The following is a 19,340-nucleotide window of genomic DNA, read 5'->3' as shown; positions in this document are numbered from 1 at the left end:
AACTTAGAACTTCGTTCAATACATGGATGGTACATGTTATCACCATTATACAGACTTGATTGTTACATGGGCAGGATTGTATGGTTGATGTCTAGGGTTGAATTGTTTCAAAAGCAATATGAACGGAGGTGAATGGAGGACAGTTGGAATAGCTAATCCCGGAGAGTATCACAGCGATAGAAACGGAGTGTATTGGGGTGGGTGGATGTGAGAAACGAGACTGGAGACATCACTATGATAATATTCTATAGTCCACCTCACCCCTCCTCCCTCAATGCCACCAGGACAACGAGGAGCAGATATGTTGTCAGTTTTAACAGGGTCGTTGTCATTGGTGACTTCAGCTTCCCTAACATTAAATCGTACCTCCTTATCCTACAAAAAATATTCAAATGGGGCAGAATTCGCTTGGTGTGTCCGAGAAGAAATCCTGACAATGTATGTGGATAAGCCAACTGGACGAATGTCATACTGTATATATTCCTAAGCAATTAACTAGTTCGGTGTCATACCTCCTGGTGGGTTTCTTTTGGAGGAAGAGACCAAAACTAGGGAATTAGATTCAAAGGAAAATAATTAAAAGGGATATGATAGCAAGCGTTTAAAATAGAGATTCCTGATTATGTGGAGTGGGCGTGACTGAGCATTTTGCATGGGTTCAGGATGTGGCCTGCAGGTATATGATCCCATCACAGGAAACAGATATAATCTCAGTGGACACTCAGTGGTCTCGTTGGGCTGATGGGTCTGTATCTGTTTTCTATTGTTCTGTGACTTTACCAGTCGTATTCGTCAGATATCACTGGACAGGCATACAGATGTGGTGTGGAAGATGATGTTAACGGGGAATGCTTGGTCACTACTCCAAATGCTGTTCTGATTGAGGTGATAGAGATACTGTCATGTTGGCAAAGTAATCGTTTTCTCTCTGACTCTCTGTCTGCTTCTTATGTGTAATTCAGAGCATCGCCAGCAGTTGAAGCTTTCCTGCGCTAGGACTAAAGTGTAAACAAGAGGACGACAATCAACAGTCTCCTATCAGATCCAGCATGGACAGAGGTATTTTCACTGGGATCTATAAAGAAACAAACATATATAGGCGCTAAAGGAGCAGAGAAAAATGCCATTAACTGGGTTCATCAATCCTGTAAGGTGGCCTGAGTACTGGAACAATCCAACAGGTCCAGCAAAGGGAAATGGTACCAGGAATTGTCGAGACACTCTGATTCGCACGAAAGGAGCAGGAGGTCCTGAATCAGTTGGAAATTGATGAGGCACAGGCAGGAATGGGGCAACCATTCTTGCGGGCGATGTAACAGTCCTGTTTCTGTTTCACCCCCAGACTGCTCCTACCGTTGAAAATTTATCTAACTTGCAATTCTGAAATGCAGGGGCAGATGATTGAAGCAATTTTTGGAGAGCACAAATGTGAGAGTGTAGTTCCCGTTTTGTAAAGGTGGCAGTCAATTTCCCGTAGGTTATCCCAGATACTGTCCAGTAGACATGAAGTGAGTTCCCTGTAGTGGGTTTTCGCTGCCGCGCTGAGGACATTTCCAGAAATGGGGATAGCGAGACATGACCTAGGAACAGGAAACAGCTCTTTTCAGATAATAAAAACGAGGAAATCTGTGGATGCTGAAATTCCAGACAATTCAACAGAAAATGATGAAGAAGCTCATAATGTCACACTGCATCCATGGGTGAAAATGGTTATTCGATGCTTCGGGCCAAGGCGCTTCTTCAGCACCGAGAAGGAAGGGGAAGTTGAGAAATATAAATGTCAGGGAGGGGAAGGATGCCAGCTGGAAGTTCGTAAGTGAAGCCAGGTGGGTGAGAAAGGATAAGGGGTGGAGGAGAAGGACTCTAAAAGGAGACGAGAGAGGACCCCAACAGGAACGAGAGAGGACCCCAGGAGAAAAACAAGTCGTGATCCAAAGGGGAAGTAAGAGGCAGGTGAGAAATAGGCAGATTTTGGTAGAGAGGAAGGTGACGTGGAACTTGTTCACCGGAAGAAGAAATCTATATTCATCCGGTCAGATTGGAGGCTACCAAGACAGAATATTGGGTTGTGCTCCTCCACCCGATGTGTGACCTCATCTTGGCACACAAGGAGGCCATGGGCTGACACGCGGGCATGGAAATTAGAATTAAAATGTTTGGCCACTGGCAGGACCCGCTTGCCTTAGTGGCACCCCAGATTTCGAAGGGTCTCACCACTGTCAGTACAATAGACACCCCCAGAATATATGCAGGTAAATTGCTGATAACACTTCCGTCCACTGTTTCTGCACCATTTACAACCTTATCATCTAACCCGCTGACAAACGGGGTGCTATTGTATTATGGCGCACTGACTGTTAAGACCCTGAGGTCAGCTGCCAACTTTCAGAGACCTCCTCATGCCTGTAACTTGAAGAGAACTTCACTCCAAACATTAAAGAAAAGTCTCCGATATGATCAGTGGCCTCTGGAGAACTCCCATCCACTACAAGGTAAGTTCCCTTACCCCGCACTGCCCGCTTCTACCTCCTACAAACAGCACTGTCTGCGTGGGCCTATTGTCTCTGCTTGCTCCGGCACCAATGAGCTCATATGCTCATGTATGAATTCCATTCGATCCCCCTTGGTTCCGTCGCTTCCCACCTACATCCCCTTTCAATACCCTGGCCTGACAGCTTCACCTTCACCATGGATGTTCGTGCCAATGAACTCCTTTCCCAAAAAGAAGTCTCAAAGCTTTCTGCTTCTTCCTCATCCAAAGAACCAATCAATTCCACTCCACCTTCTCCATCTGGTAGAACTTGTCCTGACTCTGAACAATTTTTCCTTTGCCTCTTCCCATTTTCTCCAGACTTAAGAGGTAGCTATGGGTGCTCGCATAGATCCCAACCATTCCTACCTCTTCGATGGTTACGTAGACCAGTCCATGTTTGAAGCCTTCCTTGGTTATACTCCCGAATTCTTCCTTCTCTACATTAACGACAACACTTGTGCTGTTTCATGCACCATGCTGAAATTGTAATTTTATCAACTTTGCCCCAAACTTCCAACCTGTCCTTAAATTCTGTCGGTCCATCTTCGATACCTTCCTCCATTTGTCGATCTCTCTGTCTCTATCTCTCAAGACAATGTGTCAACCTATTTTTTTTAAACCTACTGATTTCCACGTTTATCACGACTATACCTCTTCCCACCCTGTAAAAACTTTATTCCCTTTTGTCAGTTTGTTCACCTCCGCCACATCTGTTCCAGGACATCAGAGATGTCGTCATTCTTTACATAAAGTTTTGTTTTCTCTCTCTATTCTTTATGTTGTCCTCATCTGCATCTCACCCATTTCACATTCATCCACATTCACCCCATCTTCCCGCCGCCTTAACGGTGATAGAGTTCTATTTGCTGTTGCCTTCCACCCCTGCAGCCTCTGCATCCAAATATATTATCCTTCCCAAATTCCATCATCTCCAAAGGGATCCTACACCAAAATATATCTCCCCTACCTCTAGGTTCCACAGGAGAGAACCCATAGCCCTCTATTTCTAAGCTCCTTTTACCTATCTCTTAAAAGACCCTATCGTTTCCATCTCCACCACTGTGCTTCCCTTGTCCATTTCTCCCTCGACACTAATCTCCCTCCCCGCACATCTCTGCAATCGGCCTAAGCGCTACATCTGCCTATGCACCTTCGTCACTTCCATTCAGGGCTCCTGCACCATCTGCCACAAACGGGACTTTGCGGTGGCCAAACATCTTAATCCTAATTCCCATTCATTTTCCGATTTATCGGTCCATGGCTTCCATTTGTTCCAAGATAAGGCCATCCTGGGGGTAGTGGAGCAAGACCTTATATTCCGCCTGTGTAGCCTCCAACCTGCTGGCATGAATATTGATTTCTCCTTCCGCTGAACAAATTCCCACAGACTTCCTCCATTCCTCGCTCTGACCTTTTAGGTCTTCTCACCTGCCTATTACCTGCCTGTTATGAGAATACAGGGTGCCTTGGACAGGCTAGGTGAGTGGGCGAATGAATGGCAGTTTAATGTGAGTGGGCAGATGCAGTTTAATGTGGATCAATGTGAGGTTATCCCCTTTGGTGACAAGAACAGGAAGGCAGATTACTATCTAAATGGAGTCAAGTTAGGAAAAGGGGAAGTACAACGAGATCTAGGTGTTCTTGTACTTCGGTCGATGAAAGCAAGCGTGCAGGTACAGCAGGCAGTGAAGAATGCTAATGGCATGCTAGCCTTTATAACAAAAGGAATTGAGTAGGAGTAAAGAGGTCCTTCTGCAGCTGTACAGGGCCCTGGTGAGATCCCACCTGGAGTATTGTGTGCAGTTTTGGGCTCCAAATTTGAGGAAGGACATTCTTGCTATTGAGGGAATGCAGCTTAGGTTCACAAGGTTAATTCCCGGAATGGCGGGACTGTCGTATGTTAAAAGATTGGAGCGACTGGGCTTGTATACACTGGAATTTAGAAGGATGAGAGGGGATCTGATTGAAACATATAACACGCTGGAGGCGGGAAGCATGTTCGCGCTGATGGGTGAGTCCAGAACTAGAGGCCACAGTTTAAGAATAAGGGGTAGGCCATTTAGAACAGCGATACGGAAAATCGTTTTCACCCAGAGAGTGGTGGATATGTGGAATGCTCTGCCCCAGAAGGCAGAGGAGGCCAACACTCTGGATGCTTTCAAGAGAGAGTTAGATAGAGCCCTTATAGATAGCGGGGTCAAGGGATATGGGGAGAGGGCAGGAACGGGGTATTGATTGTGTATGATCAGCCATGATAGTGAATGGCAGTGCTGGCTAGAAGGGCCGAATGGCCTACTTCTGCACCTACTGTCTATTGTCTAATGTCTATAAAATGTCCATAGCAAGTGTGATTAAAAGGAATCACAATGAATGTTATATATTAAAACGAGGGTAACAACACAGAAAGCGCTGACGTAAATCAGCAAGTCCAGTAGTATATCTGGAGAAATAAACCAAGTTTCGAAGCAAGTCTCCCCATCGGAGACTTATTTGATTCAATACTGTGGTGACTTGGCCCAAAAAACAGGAGGCAGGGCTGAGTGGAAACAGTGCGTGTAGGCAATGGCGTTCGACCAGGATCACTCTTTAGCTCTCTGTTTCAGCTCACACGTTGCTGGCCTGATTGCCAGTTTACAGATGTTACAGAAGTTGGTGGACTTGTGTAAACTGGGGTCTGCACAAAGAATTCAGCAAAATATTCCCCAGTTGGAAAAATGGTAGATGGAGTTTAATCAAGTGTGACGAGTTGTACTTTGGGAGATAAATGTGAGAAGGAAATGTACAGTAAATGTCATGACCCTAAGCAGAATTGATTCACAGGGAGATCGCGGGATGCAAGTACGGAGGTCCCTGAAAGTAGCAACACAAGTAGATTGGGTTGTAACGAAGAGAAGCCGCATCGGATGACGTGTTGATTATAAATGTTGGTAATCGGGGTGTAGCTGGATGAAGGTGGTTGTGTGCAGTTCTGGTAACCACAACACGGGAATGATGCTGTCCAATCTGGCGAGACTGCACAAGAGGTTTACCAAAATGCTGATTGGATGTCAGAATACTGGCCATCAGGAGAGGTTGGAGTCCTTCGGCTGCTTTCTTTGAGGCATTGGATGCTGAGGTATTCTCATAGAAGTCTATAAATTCACAAGAGACGTAGCTAAGGTATTTATCTTTGACTCCGTGAATAAATATCAAATACCGGAGGGAATAAGTTTAAGGTGAGAGGGTAAAGTTTAAAGGGGATTGAGGATGCCTGTTTTCTAACGGAGAGTGAATGGGATAAGCTGTCAACGGAGGTGCAGGAACCAGATACCCAGCAGCATTTGAGAGGTGTGTGAGCTCATAACTGAGCTGGAATTAAATTCACATCGTTGTCAGCACAATCATGATGTGATCTTCTATGGCTGTTCACAGATCCGAACTCGGAAATCTCCGCTTTCCTGTCATATTGTGTGGATCACCAGCTGTTCCAGTTGACGAGATTCTATCGGGACCGAATGGAGCAGGCGATTGAGGAGGGTGTGGAGGGACTTGGCCTCATGTTAACTGGCCAAGATCATTTCACAGGAAGGGAGTATCACGTAAGTGGAAAGGACACAGGCTGAGTGCACATTCTTTTAAAACTATCACAGACTGACAGAATCCGTGTAATGGAACTGCTGGGAAATGGAAGTCAAAGATGATGTGATCAATGTAAGAAAGGGGTTTCCATGCAAAGTTACACTGAGCCTTTATTCAAACAAAGTAAGCCTCCCTGTAATTATCTCATCACATTCTCTATTACACAGGACAGGATACAGGCAATGATTGAGAGCTGACTGTTACTGAGGTGACAACTGGAAGATGTTGCAAGTGGGCAGAGAACCACTTCTCATCTCTCGGTCTGATTTCCCATCGTGCTCCCAAAGCTCAACCTGATTGGCCGTACACCAGTCTGTGTTCTCTTGATGCACCCGTGTTGCCTATAAATCAAAGATATAGTGACTCTTTTCTCAGTTCATCTTTCGAGTGTACCTTCACACTCATCGTCAATTGAACAGGCACAACAGACTATCGCCTCTTCTTTGAACTGCTGAGCCTCTTGCGTTTGATCAAGTATCCTATCCTGCCACATAGTTCAGTTACCTTCTGTTCCTTGTGACTGTTAGACTTACAGTTTGTCAATCGTACAGCAGATATTGTTAGGATCATGACGCATGATCCAACTATGCCATCGAGACTCATTTATAATCACACTAAACTGCACACCCAGACTTTCCCCATAACCTGACACGTTATTAATCAGGATTAATCAAATTCGGTTTTAAATGAACCTAATGCTTTCTGGGGCAATGAGTTCAACAGATTCACCCCCTCTTGATAAAGAGATGTTAACACAGAGATTGTAAAATTAGCACAATTGTAGATGTGATATTAGAAGAATACAAATTTAGGTCATAAATAACCGGGGACATTTTCCCAGTGGTCTTTTTGTTCCTGAGACACGTTCAGCTATTGCCACCCACACTGAATGGCAGCGAAGAGCAAAACACACTATACCTAACGTTAACATTTCTCACGAGATCTCTGACAACCTCAGTCCCAATTCCTTTCTCTACATTGCGACCTGTGCCTTTGCTCTCCCTCACATGCGCAGAGGTCCTGAGGCTGATGTCTACTTCTCGTTGCCGGTTCCCAGCTCACAGTACGACCTGATGTTGAGTCAGTCCGTGTTCAGTCTGTGTACCTCCTCAGTATCTGCACTCTGTGCTCGGTGTCTCCTGAAATCCTGTCCTGCAACCGATTCTTTCTTCCAGCCTACGGTCCGCCATCCTCCGCTCCTCAACATAATCCCCATGGTTCATTACAGAGCGTGACTGAGCTCGCGGAGAAGGGGAAACGAGCGGGCGCTTCCAAACTCCTCCTGGATCTGGTGATGGAGAAGGGCTCTGAGGCCCGGAGGGTGATGTGGGAATCCTTTGTGAAGATACATCACATGTTACCGAAGCTGACCGTAATATTGGATGAAATACGGGAACGAGGTACGTTGAACAATACACTGTGTTTTACAGATGTAAATGCTGATGAATTTACAGTATTGCACAGAACAGACTTCATGCAGGTTAATCTGTTTGAACAGGTGACGGCCAGTTCGCCTACATGGACACTGAGCGGGGTTTATCTGAAGTGCCCATTGAACTGAAAGGTAAGCGACGGAACGGAAATCTCAAAGTCTTTATTTCACTCAGTAAATGTGTGCGCCTGTTTAATTCCCGTTTTAATCTGAGCGTCACGCTTCAGTGATTGGGTAAGGAGATCTGGAAACTATTTGAATATGCCACAACCCACAGGCTTCCTGCAAAAATTGGAGCTTTCGAACAGAACCCTCCAAGACACATCCATTGATCGGGAGCAGTGAGCGATAAATGTTTAGCATGTTTAGGAATTCCGCGCTAGGAAGCGCCGCCAAGGAATCCCGAGAGTTGTCAACTTCAACAAGTGAAGGCAGAGAGATCCATTTGGAACCACGAATCCCAGTCCAGAAAGTCTCACATCACTACGCACAAGGGCATAACGCGCATTGTCTGCGACTCCTCAGCAGTACAATGGTCGAGCGCAACACTAGTGTCAGATCCTCAGAGGAGAGGATTCCGTGGAGACGTTACAGAGGATATAGGACCACTAATGACAGGCTGGATACTGTTCTGTGTGGCTATGGCTTGATAGTCAGAGATTCAACCTAAAGGAAATGACAGAGGTGCCGGAACAGTCTGTGGAAAGCAAACATAATCACATGGTTCAAAAATACATTTTTCCCTGATGATGCATAGAGTGCGCTCTTACAACATGGAAACAGGCCCTTCAGCCGGACACATCCAAACTCGGCTGTCCTTATGCTTATCTAGACCGGTTTTAAACGTAGAAAATGTCGGCCAATGCGCCGGCCTGAGCCGCTATATCTGGCCCTTTATCGCAAATTTGCGTGAAGCCTCTTTCAACTCTTTCACCTCTGATCTGATCCGACACCGTCTTCTTTTAGCACCATTTCCCATGGGGAAAAGACGATTAGCATCCTGTCTGCGTCGATGACCCTGTGTCTCTATTGGGTCAGTACTCTGTTTCCTACGTTCCACGTATTATATTCTACGCAAACTCTCCTTGTAACTATCTGTTCTACGCTCTTTCCAGTTTACTAACATCTTTGCTGTAACAAGGCGACTACATTTTTAATCAGTGCTTCACATGAGTCCTCACCAACATCTTATAACTGCAACGTATACTCAATGCGCTGATTGACGTAGGTTAGTGTGCCGAACGCCTTCCTCACCATCCTATCTTATAGAGATACTGCTTTCAGCGAATTCTGCACTGACAGTCCCAGAATCCTCTGTTAATAACAGTCCTCATGGGCCCAATCATTGACTGCATATCATGGGCATTAAGGCGAGATGTCAGGGGTAGTTCTGCTGGAGTTGGTGACCAAGGCTGACACGTTAGGGACATTTCAGGGACTCCAAGATAGGCACATAGATGAAAGTAAGATTGAAGGTTATGAACTATGCAGGATCGAAGGATGTAGGTGAACATGGACTTGGTTATCCCCAGTTCAGCAGAAGATGACCAGTGAAGGAGGTGTGTCTCACCCTTTCAGTACAACCACAACAGTGATCTGCCCAATATTGTATGTGGACCTAGTGTTCACAAGAGCTTCGGGGAAGCTGCAAATTGTTATCAAAGTGTCAAATGTAACCTTCAGGGAAGGCGCCAAAGCGATGGAGTGCGGGAACTGGGAAGCATGAAATGATTTTGCTCCCTTATTCATTTTCAGCACTGTAGGTGGGTCGGAATCCCCACCGACAGTCAACCACTGTCTGAACTTCAGAAAAAATGTGTTGGGAGACCTATGATGATAAGTATAGACACATATATTTTTTTCCATACTGAGTAAACACAAAGAAACTCTGTGGGCACAGGCATTTAATTAATTCATGTAGTCTCAAACACTAAATATTGAAATGCAGTTATAAAGTTCGTTATCAGTTGAGCCATTTAACATTTTGACTATGTTCTCTGCTCCCATGGAAGATGTTCAACAGAAACACAAGGAGACTCTACGGGCACAAACCGAAACACTGAGAGTGAACACAATCCTAATGAGGGAGAAGGTGAAGGTTTTCCAGCTGGTTGATCGATACGCTGAGCTCACGGTCATTTCTACTGTTCGAGATCGGAGACTGGTGGAACATGAGCTGCTGTCGAGAGGCAGAGACCACCAGGATTGGAGAGAGAAACAGCTCCGCGGTGAGCTGGAGAAAATCCGTCCTGATCATTTGTTTCAGAAAAATCGCACACAAAGATTACGAGGCCAAATTAAGAAATTCTTCAGGCGATCGAGTTCGAGTTCGGGATGTTCGGCAGCAGTTGCCGGAGTCCCGGGGATCGGGAAAACAACAATGGTACAAAAGATTGTTTATGACTGGGCCACGGGGAAAATATACCAACAGTTCCAATTTGTATTCAGTTTCAAATTTCGGGATTTAAACTCCTTTAACTGCAGAATAAATCTGAGAGAACTGATTCTGGATCAGTATCCTTACTTTAGGAATATCCTGAGAGAGATCTGGAAGAATCCAGAGGGATTGTTGTTTATATTTGATGGTTTGGATGAATTCAAGCACACAATTGATTTTGCTGACAGTCGGAGAGATACAGAACCCAAGCACCAGTGCCCAGATCCCGAGTGGTGGTGTGAAGTGTCTGACATTGTGTACAGTTTAATCCAGGGCAAGCTGCTCCCAGGGTGTTCAGTGCTGGTAACGACCCGCCCCACTGTGTTACATTTATTGGAAATGGCAGAGATCAGTGTCTGGGTTGAAATCCTGGGATTTGATGGTGAGGAACGGAAGGAATATTTCATCCGGCATTTCGAAGATCAGACAGTGGCAGCAGCTGTTTTCAAACACGTGAAGGAGAACGAGATCCTGTACACCATGAGCTACAACCCCTCCTACTGCTGGATCCTCGCTCTGGCACTGGGCCCATTCTTCACACAAAGAGTCAGGGACACGCAGCGAGTTCCCAAGACCATCACCCAACTGTACTCCTACTATATTTACAACATCCTGAAAAATCACGGCCGTGAGATTGAGAACCCCCGTGATGTGTTACTCAGGGTTGGTCAGATGGCCTTCAGAGGAGTGTCCGATAAGAAGATTGTGTTTACTGATGGAGATTTGATCAAGTACAGTCTGCAGCCTTCCCAGTTCCTGTCCGGGTTCCTGATGGAGCTTTTGGAGAGAGAGGATTCTGCCCGGAGCGTGGTGTACACATTCCCACACCTCACCATCCAAGAGTTTGTAGCTGCAGTCGCACAATTCCTGTTCTCAGATCGTAGAGATATTATGAAACTCCTCACTGAAGCCCACTGCGTGAAGGATGGACGATTTGAGGTATTTTTTCGTTTTGTTGCTGGTCTCTCCTCCCCAATGACAGCTCGGGGCCTGGTGGAGTTTTTGGGTCCATTTCCTCATGAAACAACCTGCCGTGTGATTGATTGGGTGGAGGAGGAGGTTAAACGGCAGATTGGACAGACTGGGAGTGAAGCTGGGAAAAAGAGCCTCCTGAACTCATTGCATTACCTGTTTGAGTCTCAGAATCGTGGACTAGCTCAGGCCACACTCGGATCTATGGAAACAATTTCATTCAGTGGTATGTCACTGACCCCGATTGACTGCGCGGTCCTGTCTCACGTCATCGGACTCTGTGATAGCATAAAACGTCTCGACATTGGGAACAGCCACATTCAGTGTGAAGGAATCCAGCAGCTGGGACCCGGGCTGCACAAGTGTCAGGAGTTGAGGTAACTTGATTTATCTCTCAATCTGAACTGTGAAACTGTCCAATTGTGTTGTTTCAATGTAAAGGAATTTCGGTAAATTTGTAGTAAATCTGATAGTGAGGAATTGTGACAAATGACCAGGGGATTGGTCAGTAATTCCCAAAGGACAGGAGGGTTCTGTGATTCATTGTGAACGGATGTTGGAGACTTCATCAGATCAGTGAACAACGATCGTTGGTTTAATGGTAGTATATCACGGGAACGGCCGTGTTTCTCACTGCCTGTGACACGTCCATTGACAATGTTCCTTCTCACTGTTATTGACACCCAGACCGACACTGACTGCAGCAGGTGGGTCAGAGATTCACACCCCCTTCCCGGTGAGGGACAAGAGACCGTCAGCAGACTGTCCCAGTGAGAAGGAAAGAAATACCATTGTGAGATTGACCTTTCCTGCCCTTCCCCAAGTGTGACTATCACGATCAGTTCACCTGTGTGACTGGACACATTTCTACTTGCGATTGTGGGCCTCAGTTCAGAAGGACCCCTCCCGTTCAATCAATTTCTGCATTCCCTCCTCTTGTTGGATTATCTTTTCCTATCGATATGCTCCTATGGGACCTTTCATCCCCATCCCCTTTTCTCCTGTTGAATCTCTGTTCCCCATTCTCCCCACACTGGGATTTTAGACTCCGTTTTTCATCCTCCTGTGAGAACACTCTACACCATCCCCTTCCTGCTGTGGGACATCTTACCCCATTCTCCCTTCTTCCTGTGCGATCTCTCTTCCCCATCCCCCTTCCTCCTATGGGATCACGCTTCTCCATCCCCCATCCCCCTATGCGATCTCTCTTCCCCATCCCCCTTCCTCCTGTGTGATCTCTCTTCCCCATCACCCTTCCTCCTGTGGGATCACTATTTCCCATCCCTCTTCCTCCTGTGGGATCTCTCTTCCCTATCCCCCTTCCTCCTGTGGGATCTCTCTTCCCCATCCCCCTTCCTCCTGTGGGATCTCTCTTCCCCATACCCCATCGTCCTGTGGGACTTCTCTTCCCTATCCACTTTCCTCCTGCAGTTTCTGTCTTCCTCTCCCTTTTCCTCAGGTGCGGTCTCTTCCCACAACTCCGATCGACATTTTTCCCTTCTCAAATCTTCCTCACTGTGAGACTTTCTCCCCTTCAACCCTGTCCCTTTCGAATCTCTCATATCAGCAACACTTTTCTAACCATCGGGAAATCAGACAGAATATGTGGAGTTCACAGGGTCACACCGACAGACTAAATTACTGACATTCGGTGAACACTCTGGAGCTGGTCAGTGAGGGACATTGACAGTGATGAGAACTCCGATCAGTGATTTACTGAAGGGGTTAATGTTTCCTGAAATATCCGAGTAAGATAAATTCCCTCATACCCAAGGTTTGAAACATTTTATTCATCAATTTGTGTCTGTTTGTGTTCAGACTTGGGGAGAATGACCTGGGAGATTCAGGAGTGAAACTGGTGTCTACGTCTCTCAGGAACCCGGAGTGCAAAATACAGAAACTGTGGTAAGTACCAGACTGTGAGAGATTGTGTTGACAGTCACTGGGTGTCTGACACTGAACATTACTGTGATCAGTAATTGTGTTACTGATAAACACTGGGGAATGGTACCGTCTCCTGTCTCTCTGTATCCTTCACCCTCACTCTCTCTCATCTCCAGGTTGCAGAGAGTCGGTCTCACAGCTTCTGGCGCCAAAGATCTCGCCTCCACTCTCAATGCAATCCGATCACTGTCGGAGCTGAACCTGAGTCATAATGAACTGGGATATTTTGGAGTGAACTTGGTGTCTGCGGCTCTGGAGGACCCGGAGTGCAAAATACAGAAACTGTGGTAAGTACCAGACTATGGGAGATTGTGTTTACTGTCACTGGGTGTCTGACACTGAACATTAATGTGATCGGTAATTGTGTTATTGATAAACACTGGGGATTTGTACCGTCTCCTCTCTCTCTGTGTCCTTCACCCTCACTCTCTCTCTCATCTCCAGGTTGTACAATGTCGGTCTCACAGATTCTGGTGCCGAGGATCTCGTCTCCGCTCTCAGTGCAAACCCATCACTGACGGAGCTGGACCTGGGATGGAACTCGCTCACAGACCGATCTGTCCCCGCTCTCCGCCGCCTCATACTGACCCTCCCGAGTCTGGAACAGATCGAGTGAGTGTTTGTGTGAATGTTCAATGTGATAAAATATCAGCGGATCCGCGGATTTTCTGGTAATATTTGTCTGTGAGTGCTGTTGAAACATTAACCCCAGTCCCCTTTTACTGACATGGTTGTGTAATCTGTTTATTTCATGTTTATTTTTCCATCTGATTCAGACTGACGAGGAACCGGTTCAGTTGGACCGGGGAGAAGGACCTGAGATCTCTGCAGGAACCCAGACCCGGACTGAGAGTGGCCCTGTAAACATCTGAACGTGTGAATATCTCCGCCCGCGGAATTGAATGCTGGCCCATTTCCCCAGCAATGGAAAAGAGACTAGAGGCAACTGAATTATGGTTCTACAGGAGAATGTTAAAAATATCGTGAACAACACAGACATCAAATGAAGAAGATTGGCCAGTTTACCCGCCATCCCCTTTAACTAGCGCTATCCCCTTTAATGGTTTTTTGTCAAGGTTCTGACGGAACTGGCTGCAGTCCCGAGCTCTGTGACATCCGAAGCGGACCCGCAGTTTCGTATTTCCGCCTGCTGTCCAGCGGCGTTGCTTCCGCCAGATTTTCCCGTTCGAGACTCCCCATTCATGTGAGACTCGGGGAATCACACTGACAGGGAGAGTCCGGGGTGGGCGGGATTGCGACTCAGTTTGCAACACTAGTATCCCCTGGTAGGATTATCACTTTTGACTGAGGACGGTTTCCTGACAAACTTTCCTTTTCCTGCACCCCCGCCCCGCCCAGAATACAGTTAAAATCGAATAAAATATCAGACATGAGTCCTCGGAATCCCGAGTACGACAGGGATGGGGAATGGAATACCGGGGCTAAACATGGAGTGAAGCTCCTTCTACATCGTCCCATCACACAAACTGGATGTCAGACACAGAGTGAATCTCCCTCCACACCGTCCCGTCACACACTCCCGGTGGTCAGACACAGAATGTGGCACCCTTTGCTCTGTGCAATCTCACTCTCTCGTGATCAAACGCCGAGAAAAGTTCTCTGTACAAGGAGATATGTCAGCTTAAGTTCTCCAGTTTAAATGGATCATTGAGGACACTCTCAGCTTGGAACTGTCGCACAGGGACTACCCTGCCCACCCCAACACACACAAGCACACGAGATGAGTCGCTGTGGAGGAGGTCTGAGAAACGGGGAGAGAAGTAGTGAAGTAGTGGATCGACGGGAAGTGATACAGGGTGCATGCTGGAGAGGATGAGAGGGAGCACAAACGGGCAGGGGAATACAGGGGGATATTAGACCCATAGCGGTTGGCAATCACATTTGATCTCTACGGTGGAGAAGTAACCCAGGATGAAATTGAAGATGAGAATAATTTTGCAAAAACGAGACACCACTCCTTCCCGTCCTCTCATACCGTCCGCACTCCTAACGGGCCGCCGTCTCTTCCCGACCACTCACAGGGCCCGTGATCCTCATCAACGCCACGCTTCTCCATTCATTCCCCCTATCCGCATTATCAGTGGATCTAGCCCCTTACGCACCCTTACCCATTCGATCACATTGACCGAACTTCTAGTAGGACTCCACCCCTTCCCATTCACTCCCACCGTTCGAACTCCCAACGAACTCCAGCCGTTCCCGTTCACTCCTATCTACCCAACTTCCAATGGGATCCAGCGCTTCCCATTCACTCCCACTGTTCGAACGCCTAACTAACCCCAACACTTCTCGTTCACTCCTATCTTCCCCGCTCCCAATGGAATCAGCCCTTCCCATTCACTCCCACCGTCTTCTTCCCAATGGGACCCCTTGTAGTTCTTTTCCAACCACACTGGGATCCTTGAAAATTGCGCTGACGCCCGAATTCCATGTTTGACAGAACTCAGGGCTGCATTTACAGAGTTTGAGATGGGTTTATTCGTCACAAGGAATGTCCAGGTCGTTTGCATGTTGACCACTTTGTAAAACTGACGAGGAAACGATCGGAATGAAGGAACTTCGGCACGATGGGGTGGGTGTGGTGAGAGAGTTTTATGTTTTCCGTGTCCCACATCGGAAGATTTATTGCACCCATTTCCCGGTCTCCATATAGCATACCGGAAATTGTGCAACGCACGGTTTCTGGTCTACAGATAACAAACGAGCAGGCATGGTTCCCGATCTCGGTCTCCACACCGAGAGTTTTACTGCGCAAGGTTTCAGGTCTCTTTTATCCACACCTGGATTTTTCCGCACATTTTTCCTGGTCTCTGTATCCTCCTCTCTCCAAAACGCTTGAAGTAATGACGCACAGGATCCTGAGATGAGGATGTAGGAACGGCCTCTATTGTTTGCGATATATTTATTATTTGTGGTAAACAGTCTGCGCAATCGAGTGGAGGGTGGTCGAGAGTGTCTGTTCTGCAAGGGGCTTCTGATTGAAAATGGTGAATAGGGAGGGACCGACAGAAGGATTTAGAATGGTCACTAGGGAGGGAGTGAAAGGTTGACTGAAAATGGTCTCCGGGGAGAAAGTGATGGGCTGAGTGACAATGGGCGTTTAAAGTGAGCGCAGGGAAGGGAGGGAGTGAGACTCCGATTGAAAGTAGCCGTCACAATCGTTAATGATGTTGAGAAAAAGAGAGAGATGTGGTGACTGAAGGAGACCCCGTTCGGCCGGGTTGAAACGGGACCAAGGAGGGAGAGATGTGGTGACTGAAGGAGAACCCGCTCGGCCGGGTTGAAACGGGACCAAGGAGGGAGAGATGTGGTGACTGAAGGAGACCCCGTTCGGCCGGGTTGAAACGGGACCAAGGAGGGAGCGACGCCTCGGTTAAAGTGAGCTGCAGAGAAGGAGTGAAGGACACGTTGACTTCAAATGGCCGACGCTTCACTTGAAATGGCCGCTGGGGAGGGAGTGACGGCTTTGGTAGAAGTGAGCACAAGAGAGGGAGGGACGCGCTGATTTAAAATGGGCGAATCCTTGGTTAATGTGGCCGCCAGGGATGGAGTGAGACACTGACTTACAATGGCCACTGTCACACTCAGAATCTATGGCGAAGGAACATGCGGTGCCCATGGATACAATCCCGGGATGGAGTGTGTTATTGATTGTAATAACAGTATTTTAATTTCTGTTTTATATAGTGTTGGACATTGTATATAAGTTTTAAATCTAATGATTTTCTGACTGAATAAACTAATGTATATATCTCAGATATTCACACATACACGTACACATATACATGTGGGTTTTGGGGAGGAGGGATGAGGGGTTTGGGAGGAAGAGGAGTGATGATACAAGGACTGGACTGATGAGACGGTGAGCGTGGCGAAGTCACTGACTCAATAGGGGACGGAAAGGGGTGGGGCGAAAGTTCCTGTCACAAACTGGTGGCCGACATGGAGAAGATAAAGACGGGGTGAGGAGAAGTGAAACGACAGGAAAGGAGCGGGAGTGATGGGATGGGGAGGGAACGGAAGGCTCAGGGAGGAAGGGGAAGTGATGGAACTTGAAAGAAGGGTAAGAAATGGGACGGGGGGAGGGTGCTTTTGGAGCAGGGTTAGGAGGAACAGAATGGGGAGTGCGGGGGAGTGACTCACTGGGTAACAGAGCGATCGAGGCCGATGAGGAGAGGCGGAAATTGGCATCGCAAGATGGCAGCCAACCAGCATAAGATGCATAACATCGAGGTGGTGGGGAGGGGAAAGCGATGGGAGGGAGTGAGGGGCTTGCGAGTGATGGGATGGGAAGGAGGGTGACAAGATGGAGAGTGTGAGTAAGTGACACACTTCGTGGGGGAAGAAGTGGGAGCGAGTGTCACACCCTGTTACAAAATGGCTGTCTGCAGACGGTTAAGGAAAATTGTGAGAGTGGAGAGCGAGGAAAAGGAGAGGAAGGATGGGAAGTTGAGATGAATAAACAGTAGAAAGACGGTGAGGAAAAGGGTGCGACTCAGTCAGCGATGCTGGGAGAGCGGTTACCCATAGCCGCCAGCCAGGATGAGAGCCGGGAGAGAAGGGGAACAGAGAGCAGAGTGTTTCAGGAGTGACGGGATAGCGAGGGTGAGAGAGGACGACTCGAAACAAAGGAGCTGGAACAGGGGGTACCCACAGGGAAGAATGTGGCTACTAGCAGATTCTGGCACCGTTACCCTACCCCTACCCCCTCCTCGATTTTTCTTTTTCTTTTGCTCCCCTCCTCAGGTCACTCTGCCCGAATCCCTCAGACTGTCCCGTGGAGCAGTGGAACGTGTCATCCCTGGGGTCTGTCAAAGGCAGGAGTGGGCGCCGGCTTGCCGGACATAGTGGCCAGGTCTGGCAGGGCGGGCTGGTTGGCATGGATTACTACCATTTTTTGCAGGGTGGAGAAGAGGGAGGGATCTGACTGAGCAGGGCAGAAAGAGAAGGTGCGGAGAGGAGACGAGACGAGTAAAACCATCGTCGCATCTGCGTCATCCATTACTCACTCCCTCAGCCTCTCTCTCCTACTCTTCCCCCTCCCTATTCCCTCCTCTCACCATATCTTTCACCTCCTCTCTCTCCCCCACCCTATCCCTCTCAATCCACCCCTCCTCCCACCCTTTTTTTCCTTTCTCCCTTCTGTCCCAATCTCTCTCTCTCTCTCTCTACCCCTCCACTCCCTTGCTACCTTCCTTCACTCCCCGTCCTCTTTTCATCTTCCATTTCTCCAACCTATCTCCCATCCCTCGTCATTCGCAACCCTGCACAGGAAGATTCCACGCTGGTTTTCCTGCCGTAAGGACAGAGATCACCAGACAGACCAGGCAGTTTACCAGCAAAGTCCGGGATCCGCTCACAAACCTCTGTGACAGGGAAAGAGGAAGGTGTTTGGCAGAGGGACGTGAGAGCGGGAGAGAGACAGATGGAAAGAGAGGAGTAGAGAGAGATGGAGAAAGAGAGAGAGAGAGAGAGAGAGAGAGAGAGAGAGAGAGAGAGAGAGAGAGAGGAGAGAGAGAGAGAGAGAGAGAGAGAGAGAGAGAGAGAGAGAGAGAGGGGAGAGAGAGGTGGAAGAGTGAGAGGTGGGAGAGTGAGAGGTGGGAGACAGAGTAGCGGCAGAGAGGGAGGGAGAGGGAGAGAGGTGGGAGAATGAGTGAGAGGCAGAGGGGTGTGAGAGAGGGAGGGATATGAAGAGAGCGCGTAGTTGCGAGTGGAAGTGTGGGGAAGATGGAGCTGGGAGACAGAGACGGTAAGTAGAGAAGGTGGGTATGAGTGAGGAAGAATGGTGAAGGGTGGGAGAGAGATGGGCGTAGAGAAGCGGGGAGATAGAGGGCGGATTCGTGACAGAGATAGGGGTGAGAGAGGTGTGGGGGAGAAACGTGAGAGGCTGGAGATGAGAGAAATCGGAGAGAGAGGTGGAAAACAGAGGATGGAGAGAGAGGTGAGAGGCAGAGCTGGGCGAAGGGTGAAAGACGGAGAGGGGTTAGAGATGGAGAGGTGTGAGAGACGGAGAGCGGGAGACAGTGAGAGCTGAGAGGGAGAGGGGGGAGAGATGGAGATCGGTGAGGGAGAGTGGCAGAGAGGGAGGAAAGAGAGGGGGGATGAGGTGAGATGGAGAGGCTGTGAGGGTTGAGAGACTGAGAGGGGGAGAGGGAGTGAGGGGGATGGGAGTTCCGAGGGGGAGAGGAGGAGCTGGGAAAGAAGAAGAGATAGTGAGAGGGGAAGAGGGGGAGGGAGAGATGGCCGTTAAGAAAGGAAGGGGAGCGTTTGGGGTATAGGGTTGAAAGGTGTGGGTAGAGACTATGGAAACGGAAAAAGAGCATTGGGGGTTGTGGGGTGAGTGTGGGAGACGGAGATGTGTTTGGAAGTGGGGGGAGGGACAG

General features: G+C 48.1%; 1 protein-coding gene across 1 annotated transcript; it reads left to right on the top strand.

Moving 5' to 3' along the window:
• The first annotated feature begins 961 nt into the window (after positions 1-961).
• LOC140722793 (NACHT, LRR and PYD domains-containing protein 3-like) lies at positions 962-17,884 on the top strand. Its single transcript, XM_073037459.1, has 8 exons — positions 962-1,059; positions 5,945-6,111; positions 7,380-7,551; positions 7,650-7,715; positions 9,596-11,369; positions 12,811-12,897; positions 13,053-13,223; positions 17,704-17,884. The coding sequence occupies exons 1-8, from the start codon at positions 1,050-1,052 to the stop codon at positions 17,882-17,884; spliced, it is 2,628 nt and encodes an 875-aa protein (XP_072893560.1). The 5' UTR covers positions 962-1,049.
• Positions 17,885-19,340: the final 1,456 nt, after the last annotated feature.

This window comes from Hemitrygon akajei, unplaced genomic scaffold (assembly GCF_048418815.1).
Source record: "Hemitrygon akajei unplaced genomic scaffold, sHemAka1.3 Scf000089, whole genome shotgun sequence".
Lineage (NCBI taxonomy): Eukaryota > Metazoa > Chordata > Chondrichthyes > Myliobatiformes > Dasyatidae > Hemitrygon > Hemitrygon akajei.
The sequence above is the reverse complement of the archived record's forward strand: the minus strand, read 5'-3'. Positions and strand labels throughout refer to the sequence as shown.

Excerpts from the sequence above, each read along its gene's own strand:
- LOC140722793 (XM_073037459.1), top strand. Across the intron at positions 6,112-7,379 it reads TCACAGGAAGGGAGTATCAC|AGCGTGACTGAGCTCGCGGA; the intron begins GTAAGTGGAAAG and ends GGTTCATTACAG. Across the intron at positions 7,552-7,649 it reads GGATGAAATACGGGAACGAG|GTGACGGCCAGTTCGCCTAC; the intron begins GTACGTTGAACA and ends CTGTTTGAACAG.